This window comes from Silurus aristotelis, assembly GCF_946808225.1.
Source record: "Silurus aristotelis genome assembly, chromosome: 19".
Lineage (NCBI taxonomy): Eukaryota > Metazoa > Chordata > Actinopteri > Siluriformes > Siluridae > Silurus > Silurus aristotelis.
Window position 1 is genome coordinate 9,207,918 of NC_139592.1, and position 26,104 is coordinate 9,234,021.

The window sequence follows — 26,104 nt, forward strand, 5'->3', positions numbered from 1 at the left end:
AACTGTTACCACAAAGTCAGAGGTACACAATTGTATAAAATGTATCTGGATGTGAACGAATTACATTTTCCCTTCACTTGAACTAGGAGAATGACCAGATATAGAGCTCCGACCTCAAACCTAAAACTTTCTTTCGGCTTCTCCCATTAGGGGTCGCCACAGCGGATCCTCCGCATGTTTGATTTGGCACATGTTTTTACGCCGGATGCCCTTCCTAACGCAACCCTCCCCAATTTATCCGGGCTTGGGACCGGCACTGAAAGTGGCTGGGGTTGGTTTCCTGACCGGGGATCGAACCAGGGCGGCGAATTGGAACCCTGACTGCACCCCAGGCCTCCTCAACCTACATAAGTACCTAACTTTACTAATGTGCCTGATGATGCACACATCTCCACAAACACACTCCACAATCTAGTGAATCATCTTCCTAGAAGAGTGGAGTTAATTATAACAGCAAATGGGGAGCAAATGTGGGATTTCCCCAGAACATTCTTGTGACCTGGTAGCAACTTTTCCACAGCTCTGTACTGGTCGTGACGTGGTGGTTGGGGTCCACTTGTTTACAGCTTTAAAAAAACAAATGATAAAACCATACAATTCAAATGAGCAAGAAACCAATGAATGAAAGGCAAAACCGAGAAAATGCAATCCATTGTTTCTGCATCTAAAAGTAGTTGAGTACAGTACATTACAGTAACCTAGATTGGATGAAATAGAAGTATGAATAATTTTATTTTCTGGGTCATGTGAAGAAGGAAATGGTATAATTTTTGGTTATTGTTGCCGAGCCAAAAGAAGTTGCTTTTAACAGCTGCATTGGTTTGCAATAATTCTTTTGATTTTAGCTCTCGGTCAAAAATGATTCCAAAGTAATTTAAAACTTTAATCTATCTAAAAGTCATGTCCATATTAATGTTCCAGTGCTTTTTTGGAATATAGGTAACTTTTTATTTTATTTTTTTTAAAGGAAATAATAAAAGCTTTAAGATTTCTTTCTTGTCACAGGTTGTCATTTTGGCTCTCTATAGTGTGACAGGACAGGAAGAGATGTCTGAATTTTTAACACATTTGAATGCCTGGGGATAAAATATTGTTTTGTGTTTACACCCCTTGTAGCAGTGTAACTGTTTTATGTGGTGATGTGGAAGAATAAAGAGACTTATAGAGTAAAGGTGTCAGATTTTTTGGGACTGATATAATTATTATTTTTTTTTACCCAGAAGAGCATGGGGTCCCTTTTGAGTGTATGGCATCCTTTCAAGATTCTTTCTTTATTCTTCTGTTATCCTTTACTTTTTCAAATTTTTTTTGTTCAGTAGCAATTTTAGTATTTATTTAAGAATACATGAAAATATATCGTTTTTGGTAATTAATTATTTTTCGGGTTTAAATATTCAAACACGAATAGCCAAACGAATACAGGAAAATATAGATAATGCACATTTTTAGATTGAATTTATCATATGTAAATCCAGTTGATGCAGGCATGTCGATCAACTCCCGTCATTTCACTTGCCTAGAAGACAAATGTGTTTGTTTATTTTATAAGCCCAGGATTAGGTCTGTATGCAGACTACAGATAAATCCCGCTTTATTTGCATTGAAGCTTCTCATACTAAGTCCAGAACACAAGGGTTTAAATCCAAGTAGATTTAACCCACGCTGTTTTTTCATAATATTTGCTAATTACTCGTTTATGCATTTTTATTTGACTTCAGACCCGCGGAGACAAGCGTGAAGGAAGCTCGAGCGAGTTCACAGTTTGATGCTGTCGGGCTGGGCAGTTAAGACTGGCGCGAACAGAAGCTAGCGGAAGCATATGTGGGAAATGTAAACGTGCGCATTCGCATCCTCAGAGCGCGTCCCGAGTCAGCTTTGCATATTACTTAAATTATATACGTGTAGAAGCTCCCGACTGTGCCAGCGTTCAGTGCAGTGCAACACTAAGGATGTAGATTATAAAAGCAACTATGCAAAGTGATACAGGAAAATGGATGGAGAAGAGCTGGCAGTATGGAAGTCCGGGAGGAATCCAATCATCAAATCATCACTATTACTGTGCCAGTTTTTTTTTTTTTAACCGTTTGACATTGTGCTTGATGGCTGAGAAATGAGCATTTAATTACATCACTGATCTGGCTCAGTGAGCGTTAAGCTGGCATTTCGGGCTCTTCATCCTGACACCCTCGACTCTGTGCCATCTGGAACGCAACTCCATCGCTGGCCGAAATGCCTTCAGGCTCTGAAAGTTCCTCAAAAACTGCTGAAAGCTGCTGACTTTGAGGAGTGCTAGAATGCTTTATATTCTGCTCCTTGTCTGAGCTGATCAATAAGTGGCGAGAGAGGCACAAAGGTGTGGAGACCTTGTGACGGAGGCCAGAGTGGCTCTGTCATTATCACCTCCATTATGATCCTGGCCTTAATGCTGAGGTAGGCTCAGTGAGTCTCCGAGACACCTGTCTGTCTGGGTCAACCAAGTACTGCAGTGGCTCACTCTGGCCTTTTTCTAAAACACTGCGACTGTAGCACAAGGATAGATACCAAATGATGAAGATCTGCTTGCGGTGATGCCTTTTTTCCAGTGTATTTTATATACGATTGTTTGGGTGATGACGTAAGACACGGCATAACGTAAGATAGGCATTGTAATATATTAAACATCATAATACACCTCTGATTAATGTCAATTTTATCAGGTGATGGTACTTTTTACTGCTGCCCTACTGTTACTGTAACCAATAGTCATTTTTTTTAACAGGGTGAACGTTTACGAGGTATTTCATAATCAAACCATGAAAACAAGGAAAGAAATCTGCTTTATACTTGTCACATGCACTTTCCAGCATAGTGAAAGCTGAGGTCAGCACGCAGGGTCAGCCATGATACAGAGCCCCTGGAGTACAGAGGGTTAAGGGCCTTTCTCAGGGGCCCCAAGAGTGGCAGCTTGACTATACCAGGGGCTTGAACCCCGACCTTCTGTTTAGAAACCCAGGGCCTTACCACTGAACCACCAACCCCCAGCTGAACGTGGAAAGGTAGCATGAAAACAAGAAATAAGGCTCAGAAATGAACAAGACGAACAAAGCATGGCAGGACTTTGTGAATTTGCACAACATTTTGTGTATATGTTTGTAAGTACAATCTTGTTCACGGTTCTCTTTTTTTGCACATTGTACTGTATCGCATATTATACAGTGGGTATACTGGTCGGCACTATTTTGTGTGTTTTGTCCTGCAGTGTCTTGTATCGTCTGTTTGCACTGTCCTTTGTCATACACGCAGTGCACTTTATGTTGCTAGGACAGCTCACTTTAGTCCTTAGCTTTGGGTTCTGCTATGTAGCGCTATGTTGTGTGATGTAGCTCTATGTTGTTTTATGTAGCACCAGGGTTCTGGAGAAACGTTGTCTTCTTTTACTGTGTATGGCGTCATATTGTCGGAATGACAATAAAAGCTGCTTGACTTAAATGAATTATAAGACATTAGGGGGTAAATAGACACACTGATTATAAGGGCGAAACAGAGAAACCTGATGATCAAACTAAAATAACCAATGATGGGAAAAAAGCAAAGTCAGGATTAACACAGAAACAAAAAAAGAAATATGAATGAAAGCCCACTTGTAACAATACTTGCAGTGGTGGGAACTCGTACTGAGCTGGATCTTCGTGTCTTGCAAGCAATTTATGATCAAAACAGACCTTATATCATTGAGGAATTACAATAAGGCATCTTTTTTTCTGCCATATTTGCCAACCCATACTGGGAAACATCACCTGCACCTGCTCATTATCAATATCACAGTGAGAACTGTTTTTTTGGAGGCAATACATTAAAACTGCATCGGTTTTTGAAAAGTAATGTATTTTCCCAACACTTTTCATTAGCGAATGTTTGTACATCGGACACGGTATAGCTGTCAAAATCTTTTTAAACAGCCCTGAAAGAAAGAAAGCAATATTTGCCGAAGCTTTGGTCCACCAATCCGACTCATTGCGTTTGTTTTCAATTTCTCCCGATGCTCCTTCATAATGGATATGGAAATCTCAGTGATTGTAAAGGACTCCATAAACCTAATAGAAACGTTCCAGTGGCCGCTAACAGACAAGCCCTGACAAGAGCGCTTTCATAAATGCACATTTGTAGAAGCCAAGTGAGATCCTGTGCATCTGTTCACTGCGTTATTACAGAGCGCTGTTATTACAGCAAGGAGTTCAGTCCCGGTGATGAAAGAGTTGCGTGCTGAGTATTTAAAGCCCACCGTGTTGCAGGCAGGCACATATATATTGAGGTCTTATGAGGACTTCCTTGACGCTCATCTGCTTATATTCCCTTTCGCCGTTTTTAGCGTCGGGGCAAAAACACTATAAACGACGGCGCCTGTGAAGGATGGGGTGCTCCGCGCATACACTCTGATGGTGTATTGATTCCCAGTACAATGCTTAAATTGCCTGTCTGCCTCCCAGCTCCAAACACAAATGTGACAGCTTCAATATAGGCTAAGGACTGTGCCGAGCGGCCAGGCTCATCCCTGCTAGCGCCTCGCCTGTATGAGGCTGTATAAGGCTAGCAAGACCTCAGAGACAAAGCAAAAAAAAAAAAAAAAACATTGCTTCTGGCTGTGGGCATGTGTGTGGTTTATGCATAGCAATCTGGCAAGCTGTTAAAAAACCGTCCATTTTAGTGATAAAAGCCAATGAGAAGGTAAAAAAAAAACATTTTTAAAACATTTTAACTTGTTAAGTAAAGCCTTCAGGCGTCTTTTTATTTGATTGAAAATGAAGGAAAGCAGAATTTGAATGAGACAGTAGGCTTGGCATTAATCTGCGAATAGTCAAACACGCTTTTGTTTGACAATACACGACCAATCTGTGTAAAATATAAAACCATTGTTTTGTAACCTTAGAAGAGACTGCCTGCAGTATTTATTACCTTTTTTATTAAGGGAACCGGCTGGTTTATGGAGTCAAACCATCACTGTTATAGTCCAACAGAACAAATTAAAGGTGCACCGGGGAGAATTTAGCTTAAGTTGTTACAGGTAAGTCCTTCTGGGAGTCTATGATCACTAGAAGACTTCATGTTTGATCCGTCGTGTCATTCTGTTTGACCAGTTATCTATAAAACACAAAATACTGACCTGCTGTTGGACTGTTGAGGAAAAAACAGCTAGGAAGTCCATTAAATAAGGAATGTCTCATTTCGGACTGTGATGTAAAACATAATTAAAATTAGACCAAAGTATTGGGACACTCATTGGATGAGGTAGAATTACATTTCCACTTCATTTGACCCTGGAGACTAAAACCTGTTCCAGCATGACTGTGCCCCTGTGCACCTAGTGTGCTCCATGAAGATGGTTTCCATGGGTTTGAGTGGAATATCATGAGTTCCAACGCTTCAAACTCAACCCCATCTTTGGGATGAATGTGAACGCTGATTGCACCCCAGGCCTCACCCTATATCACTACCTGACTTTACTTACACCTGTGTGGCTGAATGATCACAAATCTTCACTCCAACATCCAGCGAAATATTCTCCCAGAACAGTGGAGGGAATTGGGGGACGAAATAAGATATTTTAAAAGCACATACAAATCTTACCAGGTGTGTATATAGTATAACAGTACACTCCACAAAAGAATTTCATTTCTTCATATATCATCTTCTTCTTCCTGAAACCGTCAGCATGTGCTGATAGCGATACCTATAACTATTGTTTCAGTAAAATTGTTCCCATAAATAAATATAAAAATAAAGGGGAAAAAGAAAAAAACAAACACATATTTTTGTCTTTAGATTTGAATATTTAGAGTTTCATGAATAAATGTACTTTTCAAATCCACTCACAATCATTGACAATCATAACAGGCACCATGTTTTTTTTATCGTACCGGTATTGGTTCGATACTTATTCTGAGTATTGGGTTGGTTCTGGCGCTAATTTTTAGTTATATATCCTTATATAGTTATAATTTTTTTTATTATATCCTGGTAGATCCTTTCACTTACCTTCTAACAGCTGTACACCATCCTCTATCTTGACTTATCAGTCATGTCAGTCTGACTGTTATAAAGCACTAACAGTGGTGACTCTTTCTTAATGTTACAATTAACTAATTAAAAAACAGTTTATTATTGGGCTTAGATCATGTCATTCATCATGGACACAAGTTACTGTGTATGAACTGTGGCTACATTTACATTAGGCGATGCTGGGATCTAAACTCACATCTTTTCAATTGGAAGTCCAGCATCTTCACCACTTAGCCACCACTAGGCTATAGTTAATACGGCACACTATTAGAGAGAGAACATGAATCTAATCCTATCATGTTAGCGCTACAGTTATAGTGAATGAACGCACACCTTCTGATTCGGAAATTGAACAGCGCTGTGGTATAAATATGTAATTAAATGCAGTGAAATGAAAAGATTAACATATCTCCTTTTTTTTATAGTTAATGCTTGAACTTGTACAGTATGTTGTCAAATCAAGTTTCTATGTTTCTAATTAGCTGTAAATAGGTTTACAGTTTCAGCCATGTTTCTATGAGCATGAAATTCGCGATTCCCAAACCACTACAGAGAGCAGACCAGCTGTGTCGATCAGCACTGGGAAGTTTACTCAATTAAACATGTGCAGTTATTCGCCCTTAAAATCATCATGATGTTGTTGTTCGAGCCTGAGAGTTGGAGCTGTTCCCACAATATGAGCAAATTAATAGTGATAGCTAACATGCAGGAAATTCTTTATATATTGCTTTTTTAAAATATATATTTACCATGTGTGTAAGGCTCACCTTTTGTATATTTCATGCAATATAAAATGTACACCTTTTTTAAGGTTTATGTTTCTCCGATAAATGATTCAACACTAAACAGGAGGGAAAAATCTTTGACAATTTAAAAACAATCTACGCACAACACAGCATTCGGTGATATAGTCACAAACTTAAATCTTTTGATTCGTGGACACGAATTTCCCTATTTTTTTCATGTCACTCAAAAAGACTGCCTCCGTTTGGCTCCGACTCCATAGCAACGAGGCAGAGGATCATGGGTAATGCTTACAGAAATGCCAAAGGTGTTATTTTTTCCCCATTTTTATCACAGAATAAGGCAGAAAATATACGGTTAGGGTTATACTGTAAAAAATGTGTGTGTCTGTAATTAACACAGTCTCCTTAATTAACCGGGAGAATATAGTTACTGTATTTTGACTGGAAGGAACCACTAACGATGGTTTATAATAATGAGTAGCTTACCGACTATAAAGCAATAAAAACAAGGATAAAATCTTCTGTTTAAATGTTGAGTAATAGTGCTCAAATAAAAAATAAATAAAAAAATAAATAAAAATATGAGAGAAAAGCAATACGGTTTCTGTGATATCCAGTGGTAAAAAGAAAACTTTGTCAGAGGCAGCAATAATACTCCTAATTGAAATAAATTAAGTAGAAAATCGTCCCCAGTGACACAAAAAAATTCGGGAAATTTGTGTCTATCAACACGAATTAATAGATATATCAGGAAATGACGTGAGACCGGGTTGCTACACATCACAAGACTCAGTCTGAGCTTTTCATTGTAATCAAACACATATCTAGTGATATACTATATGGACAAATGTTTGCGGACACCTGAGCACAAGATTCATATGTGCTTTTCGACCATCCCATTTCACATCACTGGGATGGTGTTCCACTAGGTTTTAGAGTGTGTTTATGCAGATTTGTGCTCATTCAGCCATAAGGGCATTAGTAAAGTCAGGTACGGATGTAGTGTGAGGAGCATTGTCATGCTGGAACAAGTTTGGGTCTCTAGTTCTTAAGTAAAGGGGAAATTTAATGCTACCACATCTAAGGACATCCAATATAATTGTGTGCCTCCAATTTTGTGGCAACCATTTGAGAAAGAATTATATCTGGCTGGTAAAGGAAAATCGGGGATCCCGGTACTTTTGTCTATATAGTGCATCTCTGAATAAGAAAGTATATTGTGACATTCATCATATGGTCCTTTTGCACAGGCCTGGTGACCTTTCTAGATTTTCGCAGATGAAGATTAACAGCGTGTGTGATTTAGCAGCATGGCGTATTCAATTTCAGTGTAGTTACATGATCGATGAGCAGCAATCAAGTCCAAAGGCATTAAAAAGGTAGAGAAGGATGGATGGATGGCTTGTTTTAAGGCGAGAGAAAGTCTGCTTTTTATTCAGCGTTAGGTGAAAGCCGGGTGCACCCTATCTGCATGCTGCTCCTCTCCGATAAGCGCAATCATGTTTGTCGGTAATGTGAAAGCGCTATCAAATAGCTTTCAGGTGAGATGTTCTTCTTGGGTAGAGCTTTACATTTTGCATTCCTGACCTTAAATGGTACATAATAACCATGCCACTTTGCGGTCTAAATATCGGGGATAAAACCTGTCCTACAGATGACGTCTCGGAGATACCATGAGCTAAATGGCGCTTTTAAGGACAATAACGTAATGGTGCTCATGCCATTGAGCGGAAGGTCACGCCATCGGTATCCTGCGAAGATAGGGGGCTCTAACGTTTCTGTTTGCCTCTCGAGCTTTGACCTTAACTAAACTCTCATTCTCTTTGCTCTCTTATTACAGCACTTACAATGTTTTGCAATGCCCACTTCCTCAGAGCCCATCTCTGCTGCTCATTTTCCTGGGCCTGATTGAAAGTGAGCGCAGAGAAGTGCGTTTCATTTCATCACAATCACCAGCCCATCCACCCCCACAAAAAAAAAAAAAAAAAAAAAAAAGGGATTCTGCAGAGACTAGGGTAACAGCTAGAGAATGAAGTTAGAAAAAAGCGCTGATGCTTCCGGGTGGGCCACCAACACAAACAATACAGATTACATGGTTGACATCTGCATTAAACAACAAGGGAAATATTTCAAGAAAACAAAGAAGACAGCGAATAACTGATGCTCTTTCTAGCCCAAGGCGTGGTTGACTCTGAGAATACCGAGTTTAGACTTCCACATCGGCCTGACATGTAGGAAATAGTCTTTTGATTTTGAACAGTTGGTCAGATGGTTGCGACTCATATGTCACCGTCTCGGGAAGAAATATTCAGGCGCACAAACAAGAGAATAGAACTGACAAACGTCTTCAGCGCGTATCGATCAGCTCTTTAGCGAAATCCCTATAGAACGGGTAATTGTGTCTTTGTATTTCCTGGTTTTAACAAACTACATTCTGTCTGAAAGGTAAAAGAGCACACAGGAGTCCTGGCAGGTTTCAGATGAATGCCTTTGTCACAGAGACTATATTAATTCAGTAGCCTGGGCTTTATTGAGAAACAGTGTTTAAATGCTGCTTCCACATTCGAGTCTCCCATATAATTACAGGTGTAAGTGCAAATGTTTTGACGACTTGCATCTCCTTAGAAATTTGCACGTCTCCCTGAAGTGTAATTTGTCTTTGATGAAATAGCGACGCCTCACCATTTTATCCTCGAATCTTGTTTCACGATCATTTCTTTCAGGATTTCAGGTTTGATTTTCAGCAATGAAAAAAACCCCGGAAATAAATACATAAACCCAACAGATCCAAGTTTATCCGAATCTCCTATCAGCGAGGGAGGAGATATAGGAAAATCAACATAACAGTGTAAAGTAGAAGAAAAAATATTTCTTGAATATTTCTACACTGTGAACTGAAATATTCTATTGGAAATTAGTAAACAATTTATGAACTGATATGTAACTTTTTTTTCTTTTCTTTCCTTTCCTTTTTTATTTTTAAACGATGACGGTAGTAAATTCTGTTTGTTGTCACTCCAAAAGCCGACTGATGGTTTTTCCAGCAGAACACTACGGCACCCTGCCGAGTAAAATAAGTCCAAAATCCAATAAGCGCCATCTTTTTCCATCCATCAAGTCACAGATTGTGTTACAGTCTGGTAAATCCGGGTTAAAAGTAGGCTCGCTTTACTTATTTACGAACGACTCGTCAACTCACTTCAATGATGATGGAGATGTTTAAAGCGGACCTGCAATTGCTCATTTGTCAGGGAAGCAATCATGCAGCCTTTTGAGTGAAACGGCGAGCAAAGTGTTGTTTCGGGAAATAATTCGCTTTACCCAAAGTTGGCGGAGTTTCAACCTGAAGATGCTTTCAGATTATAAATCGGTCCAAATATGTCTAGAAAAATTGTCAATTTAAATATTCATAACATCAGATGGACCTATAATTGGACAATTATTATTGAAATTTTTTTCTATAAAGTTGAAAATATAAAATTTTTGCCGATATAATCAAATAATTCATTTGAATCAGCAAACCATAATTGTTTTAATAAGGTCTTATTAAAATATGAATTGAAAAGTATCAAACTATTTTCACATGTTGATAAGAGTGAAAAACTAAAACAGGTGTATGTATGAGGTGTTAAAGATGGAGACGTAGATCGAGCCCTGCAATATTTTTTCCTACTCCTGCAAAATGAATATGACACGCATGCAGCTTTTGATGTTCATAAAAGGTCAACAGTCAGCATATTTTCAGTTCCATATTTAACCACTGCTGATAATGAGCACATGAATGAGTGTTCTAGTTTGTGTAATCAGATTTTATTGGCTGCCGGCTGGTGGAAAAAAAAAAAACAGGATTAACCAATCAGGATTGGATTTTTTTCTGTTTCTGTTTGAAAGAGCTTTAGGGACATTAAGGTAATGGGAGAAAAAGCACAGATTCTGAAACTAGAGCTTGGTTTTATACGATGCCATTTTATTTTCAGTCTTTTCAGTAGAGCTATCATAAAGGTGCTTTATGGCAAGGGCACTGATGTTAGATCATGACTTAAAATATTACTAAAGTATGAAATTTGAGTCCTCGCTGCTCCTGGTGATGTGTGTCATCTACGCAGAGAACACGAGCATGGCATATAGTATCAATAAAATAGTACCGATCACATGACTTTAGTAGGTTTTTTTCAGCCCCAGCCTGGAATTATTACCTGCTTTTGCTGCTGGACAAAAGGGAAGAAGTCCTGTAATTATATAGAGTTGTTGTTTTTTGCAGCTAGAAATACACTTTATAGACAGAAGTATGTGGACACCTGACCATAAGACTCATGTGCTTTTTGAACCCCCAGTCCATATTTAGTTCCATTTGCTGTTATAATAACCTCCAGTCTTCTCAGAAGGTGTTCCACTAGATTTTTGAATGTGCTTGTGGAGATTTTTGCTCATTCATACACAGTGATGCTAGTGAAATCAGATACTGGTGAATTGGAGGAGGCCTGGAGTGCAGTCAGTGTTCCAGTTCTTCCCAAAGGTGTTCATTGGGGCGAAGGCAGAGTTCTATAGATAGTCACTCACGATCTTTCACTCCAACCAATTTAAAGCATATCTTCATAAAGCTGGTTTTGTCCATGAAACAGGTTTGGATCACTAAGTGAATAGAAATTTACCACATCCAAACGTCTGGGGAGGAACCACAAATGGCTGGAAGTGACAGGTGTCCCAATCCGTTTGTCTCTATAGAGTATTTGTAGTGGGTCAGGTTATCTTTTATGATTCAGATGATGATTCGTTTTGATTGTAAGACAATTCACAGCAATACATGTATACTCATTCGAAAACAGTGTTCTTTATTAAGGTAATTCACAGAGACTCATATGGTGGACATTCACATAAGCTCTACCAATAAATCTTCTTCTTCTTTCGGCTGCTCCCATTAGGGGTTGCCACAGCAGATCATCCGTCTCCATACCACTCTGTCCTCTATATCTGCCTCTTTTACACCAACTACCTGCATGTCTTCCCTCACCACAGCCATGAATCTCCTCCTTGGTCTTCCTCTTTTCCTCCTTCCTGGTGGCTCAATCCTCAGCATTCTTCTACCAATATAACTCATGTCCCTCCTCTGCACATGTCCAAACCATCTCAATCTCGCCTCCCTCACCTTGTCTCCAAAACGTCCTACATGCGCTGTCCCTCTAATAAACTCATTTCTAATCCTGTCCATCGTCGTCACTCCCAACAAAAACCATAACATCTTCAGCTCTGCTACCTCCAGCTCCACGGCCTGTCTTTTACTCAATGCCCCTGTCTCTACCAATAAATATAAATCAAAATTAATATAGTAAAACTTTCTATAAGGAGGAGGTTTAGTTTAAGCTTATGGAAAAAGACTGCACATCAGAGATTTGTGATAATGTTTTAAGGGGAAAGTTCAGGACTCATAGACTCATTTATGTGTCACACCAAACGATTTATGAGGGAACATGAATTAATAGGGAACTAGCTTGTTTCATTGATGCTCCACAATGTGAAATGTATCAAGTCTATAAATGTACAAAAAGAACAACATATTATTCTTAAAGAAAATTTTAAACCAAAAATCATTGTTGATACATTTATGTGATAAAGAGAAATTATGAGCAAATTGACTTATGTTATAGGAAACGAATAACCCTAGAGTTGTATTTTGTTGCTTGCTGGTGGTATGTTGTTTTTTTTTTTAAGCCTTTGATGGAGGAAAAGTGTGTACATACACAAACCAGTGCAAAATAAGCACTTGTCATACATATGCTGTATGGACCAAATTATTGGGTAAACTGTTTTTTCTAGTCATATGTGTTTCTTCCCCAAACTGTTACCACAAATTGTATAAAATGTCTTTGGAAGAAGTAGCATTACATTTTTCCTTTCTTGTGAACTGTGCACAAAAGTGGTTCTATGAATATATGGTTTACATGGGTTGGAGTAGAAGATCTTTAATTACCTTATTCTTTTTCTTCCGGCTGCTCCCATTAGGGGTCACCACAGCGGATCATCCGTCTCCATACAGCTGCATTTTTCAAAACAACTACCTGCATGTCTTCCCTCACCACATCCATAAACCTCCTCCTTGGCCTTCCTCTTTTCCTCCTTCCTGGTGGCTCCATCCTCAGCATTCTCCTAATGATATACGCCTCTAAAACATTCTACATGCGCGGTCCCTCTAATAAACTCATTTACATTTACATTTGCGGCATTTAGCAGACGCCCTTATCCAGAGCGATGTACAAAAGTAATATTTCTAAACCTGTCCATTCTCGTCACTCCCAATGAAAACCTCAACATCATCAGCTCTGCTACCTCCAGCTCCACCTCCTGTCTTTTACTCAGTGCCACTGTCTCTAAACCATACAACATCGCAGGTCTCACCACAGTCCTATAAACGTTCCCTTTCACTCTTGCAGATACTCTTCTATCACAAATCACTCCTGCCACTCTTCTCCACCCACTCCACCCTGCACCCCTCCACCTCTCCAGACTCTTCTCAACCTGCTCCCTACTCTCACCACAAATAACAATATCATCCGCAACCATCATAGTCCAGGAAAACTCCTGTCTGACCTTGTCGGTAAACCTGTCCATCACCACTCCAAACAGGAAAGGGCTCAGAGCTTATCCTTGATGCAGTTCAACCTCCTTAATATCTGTAGTAAACACTTTTGGGATGAATTGGGATGCTAACTGTACCCCAGGTCTCCACACTTTATATCAGTACTTGACTTTTTATCGCCCTTATGGCTGGATGAGCACAAATCTCCACAAGCACACTCTAAAATCCAGTGGTGCATACTCTCAGAAGAGTGGAAGTTATTATAACTGCAAATGGGAATAGAATGTTCAAAAAGCACATTTAAATATAAGGAATAAAGATAATGAAATAAAAAAAAATTAAACAAAACAATTCCTGGATTATATATCACTTTAAAATGGTTTATTTACTGCTAAAAGTGTTCACCTGTAGCTCATCATCTTGTTCGCTTGGCATTTGTTGCAGGACTGAAAGCTCACCGAATTCAAATCCGTTCGCAGTGTATGTAACGTGGTCATGTTCGGCTGCACTACTTTTGTGTCCTAATATTGAAAAACTGTCTCGCATTGCTTAGGAAGAATGTCGGCATGTCAGTAAGAGGCTTTCCTCTCATTGTTCAATTTTTTAATCTAAAGTATCAATTAGAATCGACTCTGACTCACTGAGCATGAACGAAGCTCTCACTGATAATTAAAATGGTCGACGAATCATACGCGGAATGGCAAAAGGATGGACATTTAATGCACAACGATCTGTTCTTTATTTCCATTTTCTCTGAGAGTGACGCAGAACGGTGCGTCGTTTTGTCAAACGATTTCCTGTACGCCCTTTTTTCGAAAGCTTTATCCTCGTCATTAAAAGCGGATTTGTTCTGTACACTGGTCACATGCAATTATCTGATCAGTGTAAACGCACAAAACGACACAGATGCAGGTTAAGTGCTCACATCACACATCAGAATGGGGAAATGTCTTCAGTGACATTAGGGGAGATCTAAAAGTGGAATTTTACACACAGTGTGGTGCAAAAAAAACCACACACAAAAAGAAAACACTCAGTAAGCATCTATTCTGATTGGAAGAAAAACTTTTGGAAAACAGTGTCCACTGTTAGCCTCAGACTCTAGTTTTTTGGCTGGCACATATTGTGGGTGATTTGCCAAAGGATCTGACTTAATGTGTATTCTGAAGTGAAGTGGTGGACAGTAACGAAGTAAATGTAATTGGTATCCACTTAGCACAAACACAAAGTTCAGCCTCAGTTCAACAGCAAGCAGAACATTTTGAGAATAATAAATGATGAAAATAAAACTCCTGACTTTAACTTGCCACAGCGTTATTTGTTTGTTTGTTTGTTTGTTTTTTTTTTTTTAAGTAGTTGAAAATAAAGTTTTGGGCTCATGATCATTTTAATAGATGTCAATCAGTGTTTAAGTCATTAATATAATTCTATTAATAGACTGGTGTGTTAAGAGTTTTTACACATAAACTGAGTTGATTAAGCAAAGTATTTTGTGACAAAAAAATTATAATAGGAACATTATAGTAATAATAAATCATAGAACTTTGGATACTTAAGTATATCTAAAGGCAAATACTTTTGTACGATTACTCAAATGCGGGGGAGTGGTGGCTCCAGCGGTTAAGGCGCTGGGTTGCCGATCGGAAGGTCTGGGGTTCAAGCCCTAGTATCGCCAAGCTGCCACTCTTGGGCCCTTGAGCAAGGCCCTTAACCCTCTATGCTCCGGGGGTCCCTTACGAGGGAAATATCAAGGTCGGAGTGACGTGGGGCCGCCTTCCCGTGGGCTCACCACCTGCAGGAGGGACCGTAAGGGACGGTGCTATGAGGATTGGGCAGCAGTCGAAGGCGGGGGCCTGCTTAGACTGCTGCTCCTGCGACCCGAATTACGGATAAGCGGGAGAGAATGAATGAATGAATGAAGGATTACTCAAATGAAAGTTTAAAGGGAGCACTTTTACTGGAGTAATATTGTATTTTAGCACATGGTTTGTGTACTTTGTACTTTGGTGTTCTGAGGTGCTTTTCTGCTCACCTCGGTTATAACGAACACTTATTTATCTTCTGAACCAGTTTCAGATCTTTATCACTGGGAAAAAAAACAAGGTCCTGGACGATCTTGACAATGTTTTGCTTTTTCCTCGATCGATTTCTATACGCCTTTGCGCATTATGCGCATAACGTTGCACATTAAACGTGGTGAGCACAGACTGAGTGTCACGTACTAATCAACAGGTACAAATCCATACCTTGGGGACTGCTCACTCGGTGTCCCGGTTATTACCGGGAGCATGAACCGGATCCACGAAACATTTCCATTGCAATTTTTAACGTTCATCTTTTCGAGCGCACACGCAACCAGGTACGTGTCATTTTTGTGTGTGTATCTGTGTTACAGCTTTGCCCTGGCATGCTGTTTAATTCACCTAATCTTCTTGAGAGGTTTCAAATGTGCAGACCTGTAATTTATGGTCCTTGCCTCTGGTGAGGGATGATAAAAAGATGCTGTCTAATTTTGTGAACACTTCACTCACATAGTCACTATCTCCACCCGGAGCATAAATTTATTAAAAGCAGAGCACAGAGAGGGAGAGAGGGAGAGAGAGAGAGAGGACACGACAAGGTGTTTGTCATCTCACCTGAGTCGCTCCTGAAGCCCTCGGAGGGATAAAGTCGGAACACAAAGTGCATTTTAGGAACCGGTGTGGCCTTTTCTTCACCCAAGGAACATAGCGTTTATTTCGGAATCGTTTCAGAGTGTGGCATACGAAATAAAAAGTCTAACGACCTCACATCATTGCTCTATTTTTTTCCACAGACATCTGTGCAGCCGCCATATTGGTTTTCCTGTTTATGTTGACCTTGACTTCTGACCCTGACCTCCTGCATACTCTTGGTAACCATTTCATTTTTTTATTTAAGTTCTTTATCATTTCTTTTTTTTTTTTTTTTTTTACATTACTTCATCATGTGTTATTGTTTATTCATCTTCTCATTTATTCCTCATTTACATATGTAATGCCTCTTTCTTGATTCTTTTTTTTTTTTTTTTTTTTTTTTTTTTTTATACTTTATTTGTATTTCGTTAGTTTAAATCCCAGGTTGTGTTGGATGCATGCGCAACACTCTTTTATTTATTTATCTATTTATTTATTTATTTATTTATTTATTTATTTATTTATTTATTTATTTATTTATTATTAATCCCAGAGAAGTAGCAGAGAAATGCTTAAATTTTTTGTTTATTCATATATTTGCTCATTCCTAATGCTGACCATTTGACTTTTCATAAGATTGCGGAAGAGAAAGTAACCTCGCTTGTGGCCCTGATTTCTACACTACGTGAATGTATTTTGTATGTGTATGCGTAGTAAATGAGCCTCAAGTGCGTGTTTGTGTGTATGTATGTGTGTGTATTACTTTTTTCAAAACAAAAATAGAAATTGAAGAAAAACCTGTAATCAGTGACATGGTGAACTTTCTTTTTGAACATGTTGATTTATCAATTGATGTATAGAAGGAGTCTTCAGTGTCAACACTTCATAATGGTAAGTCGTTTTTCTGCCACAGGAAAGTCTTCAGAAAGTAGGATTTTGTCTATTTTTGGTGATTTATTATCTTTGCAAGCTTGATAATAAAAAATAAAAAAAAAGTAAAAAGGAGCAGCGCCAAGTGTTTATAGTTGATTAAGCAATGACAGGAACTGGAACTGTCCCCTGGTGGTCTAGTGGTTAAGATGCAGCGCTCCCACCGCTGCGACCCGGGTTCGATTCCCGGTCAGGGAACCATCCCCAGCCACTCTTAGTGCCGGTCCCAAGCCCGGATAAATTGGGGAGGGTTGCGTTAGGAAGGGCATCCAGCGTAAAACATGTGCCAAATCAAACGTGCGGAGGATCCGCTGTGGCGACCCCTAACGGGAGAAGCCGAAAAGAAAGTTTTTTAAGCAATGACAGGAACTAAACTGGATTATAAGCGAGGTGGTAGCTCAGTGGTCGAGGCAGTGGACTTTGGATCGGAAGGTTATAATTTGAAATCCCAGTATCATCAAGCTGCCGCTGCTGGGCCTTTAATCATCAACTGCTCAGTTGTAAGTCGATCTGGATAAGGGCATCTGTCAAAATGCCTAAATGATTTGTAATGTATTATAGAATAAGTATAACTAAAATGTATGTTAAATAAAAAAGATTGCTTTGTGAGAATTAGCATACGTGAAGATGTACAGTTATTGATGGTAGACTTTACTCCCATTCACAGTTTTCTTTCTAGTTTTTATTTTGAAGAAAAATTAAGTCAAATTAAATCAAGTCAAAATCTTATAAAGGTGTTTCTCATAACAGCAATACGCTATATTGAAAAAAGGGTTGTAGACCCCTGATCACCACAGTCACATGTGATTTCTGAACATCCCATTCTTCATTTAGTCCACATTTGCTCTTATAATAACATCCACTCTTCTGGAACGGTGTTCCACTAGATTTTGGAGTGTGGTTGGGGAGATTTGTGCTTTTCCAGCTGAAGGGTGTTAATAATGTAGGTGAGGAGGCCGGGGGTGCAGCCGGTGTGCCAATTCATCCTAAAGATGTTCAGTAGGGAGGAGGTCAGAGCTAATTGCAGGCCAATCAAGATCTTCCACTCCAAACCCTGAATATTGTAGCATATCCTTTTGGAGCTGGCTTTGTGCACAGGGACATTGTCATGCTGGAACAGGTTTAAGTGAATGAAGCTGTTATGCTACAGCATCCAAAGACAATAAATAGTATTGTGTTCGTTCATCTTAGTAGCAGAAGCTTGAGGAAGAAACTGTCGAGTGTCTACAAACCTTTGGCTATACAGAGCATTAAGTAATAATCACTTTCATGATTTTTTTTTTTTTATTCATTCACTTTCATGATTTTTATTATTATTTTATGAGGGTTTGTTCAAGTATTAGATGAATATTTTAATTCCATATGACATGCATAATACAGATTGAATGTATAAAATAAGACATATACAGGTAATTTAAATTTTTTTTTTCAATGCTTTGGTGTAGTCAAGGTTTCAGAAGATCTAAAAACAGCTAAGAATTTGAATGAAATTAGAGTCAAACTAAGAGTTTTCAGGCGCATTTTCACTTTCGAAAGACTTCCTTTGATGCGTTATTATGTTTTCCTATTATTAGGAAATGTGACAAAATCTATTATTACATAAAATATAATAAATATTACAAAAAGGTATGACAGATATAATCAAAAGATTACAAACACAATTATTAATAAGTAGAAATACTGTGTGTCTTTTGCCTGCTTGGTTATGCGGGACGTTCCTGCTGTGGTGGGTTCAGCGAGGGTGGAAAGTTCAGAACACCGCCTGAATCCATGAAACACTCAGCAGGTGATTTTTATTACCTGCCTGCCTAGTTGTTTGTTAATGGATATGACCTTCACAAAAGCACGGGCACATCAGTTTATGGCTTGTACTATGAATACAATTGCTGCACACATGCAGAGAAAAAAAAGAAAAGAAATAATTATAGAAAAATAGATTTCCTCAGCTATGATGTGACATACGTGAGTGTAATAGCAGTGTTTAGTTCTGTCACTCGGAAAACTGCCTATTCCGCGTAGGCATATTTTCAGTTTAAAAGGATTAAATTTATATTCATTGTCTTCCATCAGGTTGAGCTCCCAGACAGGTCACTTTGTAGGTATATAATTACGGAATGATAGTCAGCCCCTAATCTATGCAGGTCATTAATGCACAGGAAGAACCCTAGGATGAGGAATTATTTTGGTGCTGGATCATTCTCAGCACAGCAGGGGACTCTCACATGGTGTTTTAGGCTGATGGACATTGTTTGGATTTAAATAAAGTGACCTTAGTGTTATACTGTCTTATATGCAATTATCTTTTTTTTTTTTCTTGATTAATTTAGAACCTCAAAGGTCAAAATACAGTATATGGACAAAAGTATTGGGACACCTGACCTTTCCAGCCATATTAGGTTCCCTGCTATGAGCTCTGACCTCAACCATATTGAACACCTCTGGGATGAATTTCAACACTGACTGCACCTCTTGCCTCCGCACCCTACATAAGTGCCTGACTTTACTACCTTTTGAGACCAAATGTATACACCTTATAGACACCTTATGTATATACACCTTCCTTTTTTTAATAATTAAAATTTTTGTTCACCCACTGCTTTCTATGCCATATTTTTTTTACCTCATAATGGATCGGTTTAATGTTGTGGAACATTCTGAAAACAATTTTGCTCCTTTTGCAGCTATAAACAGTCTTTCCCTCTTCGACTACAGTTTTGTCTCTTTACAGTTAATAAGACAAATGCTGCTTGTTACATTATAAAAAAAAAAACTGCACAGTCATCCTTCTGGAGAACTCTCCTACAATGACTGTGGGAAAGCACTAATACTGGAGACTCCTTCCTGAAAATAATTGTCCTGTTACAGATACAAACAATTTCTAACTATTTACTCGCTTATTTTTTCTTTTGTTACACATCGACCTGATTATAATGAGGAACATGCCCCATACACGACCTTGTAAATGACCATAGAAAAGATCACATTAAAACAAGCACCAGTGGTGGACGAAGTACATAAAGCATGTACTTGAGTAAAAGTAGAGATACACTTGTTAAAATATTACTCCAGTAAAAGTAAAAGTGCGCTCTTTAAACTTTCACTTGAGTAAAAGTATAAAAGTATTTGTCTTTAAATGTACTTAAGTATCCAATTACTATCATTTATTATGGCTATAATGTCTTATATAATTTTTTATCACAATCAACTCAGTTTATGTGAAAAGACTCTAATGTTACTCTCAGCACAACGATCTATTAACAGAATGATATTAATAAGTCAAACACTGATTGATATCTATTCAAAGGATCATGAGCCCAAAACTCTTTTTAACGACTTCCAAAAAAAATTGCACAAATAAGGCTACGGGAGTTTCTTCCATCATTTATTCCTCTCAAAATGTTCTGCTTGATGATGAATTGACACTGAACTTTATGTTCGTGTTAAGTAGATTCCACCAACCGGCAATGGTGGTTCTAGCTTGAATGCGACCCTGGGTGAACTACGCCATGACCCGACATCCCCCCAATTGATTAGTTTCAGCTTTGAAAAGCTCCTTTTTGATGAGTAAGACATTCTCAGAGCAGTTTCACATTTCTGAGAGCTCCCATCCATGTATAACTATCAGTCTACATTCATTTATTGCACAATTGTTCAAACTCTCAGAACCAAGAGCCAAACAACTCTGACTCTGTAGTTAACAACTCTTTTGGACCTTTTCAGTACAATCACAGAAAACCTTTATGGCATCACCTCAATTAAAGGTAACCAAATCAATAAGTGCTGTTTAACTACAATCCAACTTTTCTAGTTAGGCTGTAATTGTTTTGTTGCTACACAGATTATGATAAACTACATATTATAAATTATAATGTTATGCAAGCTAAGAGAAATATTGTAGCTCTATGTGTAAAAGCATAACAGGCAACACAGCATTACCAAAATGTAATTTAAATTTAAATTACATTAAATGCAATATAATGTATTATACTCATAACGAGATAAATGATAGAGCTGCATGAACACCTTTATCTTTTGCATGTTTTCCCCTACTTCATTCCTCTTTTTTCTGAATTTGGCTCCTAATGGTTTAGACCTTTTTTTGTCATCCAAAATTTTACTTTGGTTTCAGCTCTCCAGACTGACCTGACGTCACCCAACCCCCACCTCTCATTTCTGAGTGTATAAGTGAGGGAACTTCTCCAGGTGGTGGGTGCGCAGTCCAAATCCGACCAGCTTCATTTACCGTGACTTGATATAGACGCGATAATGGACGAGACTGTGCAAATGAGCAGTATATAAATAAAAAAATCAAAAACAATCGATTTTTTCTTCTGTGGAAGGCCTATGCCACCTAAACGGCTAGATGCCACTCTGGGCGGCTGCCCATGTCTCCTAAATGCGCCACTCCCAAGCGGCAATCAGAACCAGTTTTATGCGTGCTCAACCCTGATTGGTGACTTGTTGCTTGTTACGTTTTTTGACTGCTCAAATAAAAAGGCCATATGTAGTTGAGTAAAATTTAAGATATTTGACTTTAAAAAGTAGTGAAGTAAAAGTAAAATACTTAAGTAAAATGCAGATACCCGAAAAAAGTGAAGTAAGTTACTTAAGTAAAGTAACGAATTACATTTCCTTTGTTACTGTCCACCACTGACAAGCACAACTGTCCGAGCTGCTGTTATGAAATATTGATTATGACCTTCTGACCGATATAGAGTGTTTGTAGACAGCTGTAGAAAATAAACCCAGAAACGGAAGCGCATTTGTTACTCAGGCCTTATACATTTTTTTTCCTGCTCAAACCAAGCATTCCATGTCGCCCTCTTTTCCTTGTCTGCCAATACTCGTGCAGGCTCAGGATCTCTGTATGTCATCGGCCGTTGTGTAGTAACAAGATTCGGTCATCCTGACTGACCCTGGACCTGCTCCTCCTCCTGCTACTGACAGTCTAGCGTGACGAGCTCAACCCACTACTGGCTGTTGAACACTAGACATGAGTGACCAGGGTCAGGTGTGTGTGTCTGTGTGTGTGTGTGTGTGTGTGTGTGTGTGTGTGTGTGGGGGGGGGGGGGTGTTTTGCTTTATCGGAGCTGCTGTGTCTCATTGAGCTCACTCAGCTGAGAGGATGTGTTTTGTTAAACACTTATTCACACATATGTTGTCTATATGGCTCTGATTAACATGGTCTACACAGTTCGATTGGCCCTGCTGGATCTCACAAGGATTGGCGAGTGGAAGACTCAGTTAGACAATTCTCCTTTGGAGTAGGAGGATTCCTAAGGTGTCATCTGCCGCCCTCTGCCCTTTAGTGAGATAATCTGCAAACAAGTTGGCCTTTTGATTAATGTAGTGCTCCCAATCCGACTGCCTTCAGATGGAGTCCGTCACACATGGAATACCAAACAGAGTGTTCAATAATGAGCGGCTGGAGAAAAAAAAAGAAGGCAAATCAAAGGAATCAATCTGTTTCTTTCTCACCAAACTGAAACTGGAGTGTCTCCTAGCTTTTCTCGACACTCTCTCTAATCAGTGGCCATGCCAGCACCTAAAGATAGGGCACTTGCCACACCCGAGCAGTTGCATTAAAAATAATGCCCTATATAAGATCCAATCTGCGTCATGAGAAGCTCCTTTTAAAATCTCATTTATTTCTGCTGCGCGAGTAACGTTGCCATGCAAAGGTCGTCAGCTTTGTTTTCGTGCTCCGAGGAGAAACAGTCCCTGAATTGATTTGAGAAGAGCACTGACACAATATGTGGGTGGAAGAATGTGCACAGCGAAGAGGGAACAGGGGATGGAAGTGGAGATTATGTGCAGGCCCACAGAGGCTTGGAATACAAATGAACGCTGCAGGATGGGATTGTGGTTCAGAGGTCTGTGGCGCAGGTTGGGCACGCTGCTGTGCCATCCTGCCTCAGGGCCAAATAAGCTGAACAGACTGAAACTCAATTCTTACAAGATGCTTTTTTTTCTTGTGCTTTAAAAAAAAATGCATGGTGTGCAGTAGAGAAGGATTGGTGTATTTATTAAACCAGCTCGTCTGGAACGCTGTAGAGAGAAAGAGCTGGCTCCATTTAATAGAATCCATTAATTGGATAATTAACAGTTTGTGGAGTTTAATCTCGAGTCCTCTGTAATGCAATGCACGTCCGGCGCTCTGATTCTTGCCATGGACGTGGACTGGTCAATAGGCGCAATCAATGGATTCACATAAGCATATCACAAAAGCTCCCTCAACCATGTGAGCTGTGTTTTTTTCTTGTTTTTTTTTTTTTTTTTTTTTTTTTTTAAATCAGAGCCTTAATTCATTCGGTTCTCTTCCGGTTTGTTTTTCTGAAGGCCCAATTCCTGATACTGTAGGCTGAGCGCAGGCTCTGTCCTCTGCCCAGACTGTTTTGTTAATACCGGTGTTAAATATCAAGGTTTCCTTAGATGTCACTCAATTAGAAGAACATTATAGCTTGAATACAGGGTTGCCATGGTTGCTGTGCCGGAGCTCCATATTGCTTTTTACGCCCAATGCTCTAATAAAAACCCCTCGTAGGGCCCAGTGAAAGTTTCACACCAAATTAGCGACAACCGCAAACTTCCCTCTCCGATGAAATTAATTAAAAAGACTTGTGCGTTTAAGAGGGGAGGGAAAGGTGTCACAGAGGACTTGCTGTGATTTGAAGCCAGATATCACAGAATTAATCCAGCTCGCCAAATACGCACACTAAGATGCCGCTCCCTGGGTGCTAAAGACCTGGTAAGGACCAATGAAGCACACATGTTGCCCACGATACTTTCGCCACAGTATCCTCGGACTGGCATTGATTTAATAAGCTGTTTGTGTGATGTGACATATTGCATATCAATGAGGTTTTTTCAGAGCTTTGGTTTACAATAGTGCCTTTTGTGTACAACAATATACCTGGGTTATTATATATATATATATATATATATATATATATATATATATATATATATATATATATATATATATATATATATATATATAAAGAATGGAAACACAGTATTGAAAAGATACACGACATATAGCCTTTATAACACATTCATACATAGAGCATCAATATTTTATAAAGCAATGCTGGAAAATTTATGAAAAGCTAATGTCAAAACTCCTAAGGTGACATTTGGGGGTTTTATGTGACTTTATGTGAAAGTGAGAACTTGAGGAGTCTGGAAACCTCATTTTTTCACAAATATTAGCGTTATCTATATCACTGATTTACCTCCCAATTGGCGAGTTAAAATTACATCATTCAGCATGTTTGTCTTGCATTTGCAAGTGCAACTTCCACATACTATGATCTCCCCTACCTATAATTAGCAGGCAGGCTATTCTTAGCAGCATAAGACATGTGACCAGTTCCCACTGAAATTAATTCTACAGGTAAGCTATAGTTCTTTTTTACACACTGTTGCTTGTAGCTTGTGTTTGTTTTGTGGGTTGATTGTTGAAACGGATAAAAATTGAGAATTGCAATCAACTGTGTGATATAAACAAGTAATCGCCAGATTTAAAAAGCTGCCACTGAAAAATATTAATATTACAAATTGTGCAATATTAACTCGCATTTTTTTTTTAACAAACAGCTGAACGTAATGGAAATTCCCAAGGGTGAATAATTACAAAATAATGTAGGTAAATGTTCAGGTGATCATGTGACCAGACAAGAATAGACTAAATAGTGGATCAAATGATGTAGTCATACAGCCAATACAGCGTAAGCAATACTTTATGGATTGTGTTTGAAAATTTTGCGAATGTTGTGTGACTTGCATTGAGCTAAGTGAGAATTCTGGGATCTGGTATATGGGATATTACAGAAATATATACCCGGCTTATTTATGACCCTTTAAGACCTTTTTTGAGTGTGTACCTACATAGTGTTATGAATGCAATGAATTATAAAATACAAGTTTAGTTTCAGTTTTAAATAAATTTGGCTGGTATTTAGGTTTTCTTTATAGCTAAAGTTTGGAGGTACCAGTCAATTGGCTGGCATATGGACTTTCCTAAATACAGTACGAAATGTTGCGTTATGACCACTAGTGCAGTTAGGAAACATCAAATGCTATACTTCTATGAACAACAGATAGTAAATAGTAGACAATAACTACACTTCCTAAAATTCAAAAAGACAGGTGGGCACTTCGGTGTGCTGTTTTAATAGACAAAATAATAATGATAAAACTACGACTACAAAACTGAAAAAATAATGGTCCAAATGTCTTCCCATACATAATAATTCAATGCAATAATAATCCCATAATGTCCTGTAAACATGAAACATTACAGCAAAAAATTGTCAAATTGTTGCAGCTACAACTGACAAAAAAGTATTGTAGTAAATGGGAGTTCTTCCGTCCTCTTTTTCATGTAACGACAAAGAAATTTACTTTAGAAAAAACCTGTCATTTCACAGATTTTGATTTAAAACCCATAGATCCGTCAATATGGCCTTATAACCCCATCTCTAAACTCTAACCCTGTCCTTTGTATTCGATTCAAGTGAGTACTAACAATCTTTGGTTCTCAGATTAGTTCTCATACATTTAAATGAAAGACTGTACTCGGGTAAACCTGCCTTATTTTTCCTCTTCTTTTCATGTCTCTAAATGATGTGATGTCAGGTGTAAAATTCTTGTGTCTCTTCTACTGCTTTGGTGTTGTTGTACTTTTTTTTAGCCTGTGCTGCTTTGCTAAATGGCACACTCTTGGCACATTGACCTATGGATTGATTGATGGTTCGGGATCTCCTGTAGCACAAGGGGCACATTGCAGACGAGCAGAAACAGGCTTTTCAGGTCATGTTTGCCGTTCAGCTCGAGCAGATATGAGACCGCTTTATCGTTGGGGAGAAAGTTGCGAAGGCGTCAGGCTCGTGCTCCGTCTCATGCCGCTCTCTGCTGCCACTTTTGAGTGTCACATTCACAGTGCATGCACACTTGGATATCATGGAGATGATAAATGAGCAGCCGTGGTGGCCTTGTAAACTTCAAGCGGAACTGTGTGTGTGGCAAGAGAAGGGGGATTACTGGAAGCTTGCCACTGCCTTGATGAAGTAGAGCAGGCTCTCCTAGGCCCTAGGATCTCTCTCTCTCTCTCTCTCTCTCTCTCTCTCTCTCTCTCTCTCTCTCTCTCTCTCTCTCTCTCT

The 26,104-nt window shown here is 38.9% G+C and overlaps 1 protein-coding gene across 18 annotated transcripts in view; it reads left to right on the forward strand.

Moving 5' to 3' along the window:
* The window catches only part of camta1a (calmodulin binding transcription activator 1a), a 422,828-nt gene that overhangs the window by 62,705 nt on the left and 334,019 nt on the right, over window positions 1-26,104 (forward strand). Inside the window, exons 1-2 of one of the 18 annotated variants that reach the window (XM_083569713.1) lie at window positions 16,224-16,249; window positions 16,871-16,901. The exons of 16 other annotated variants lie outside the window; for them this stretch is intronic. In XM_083569713.1, coding sequence (XP_083425839.1) covers window positions 16,899-16,901 — 3 coding nt within the window. In that variant the 5' untranslated portion in view covers window positions 16,224-16,249; window positions 16,871-16,898. Of the gene's footprint in view, window positions 1-16,183; window positions 16,250-16,870; window positions 16,902-26,104 lie in introns of those variants that run through there. One more of the 18 variants, XM_083569714.1, reaches the window with a different exon arrangement.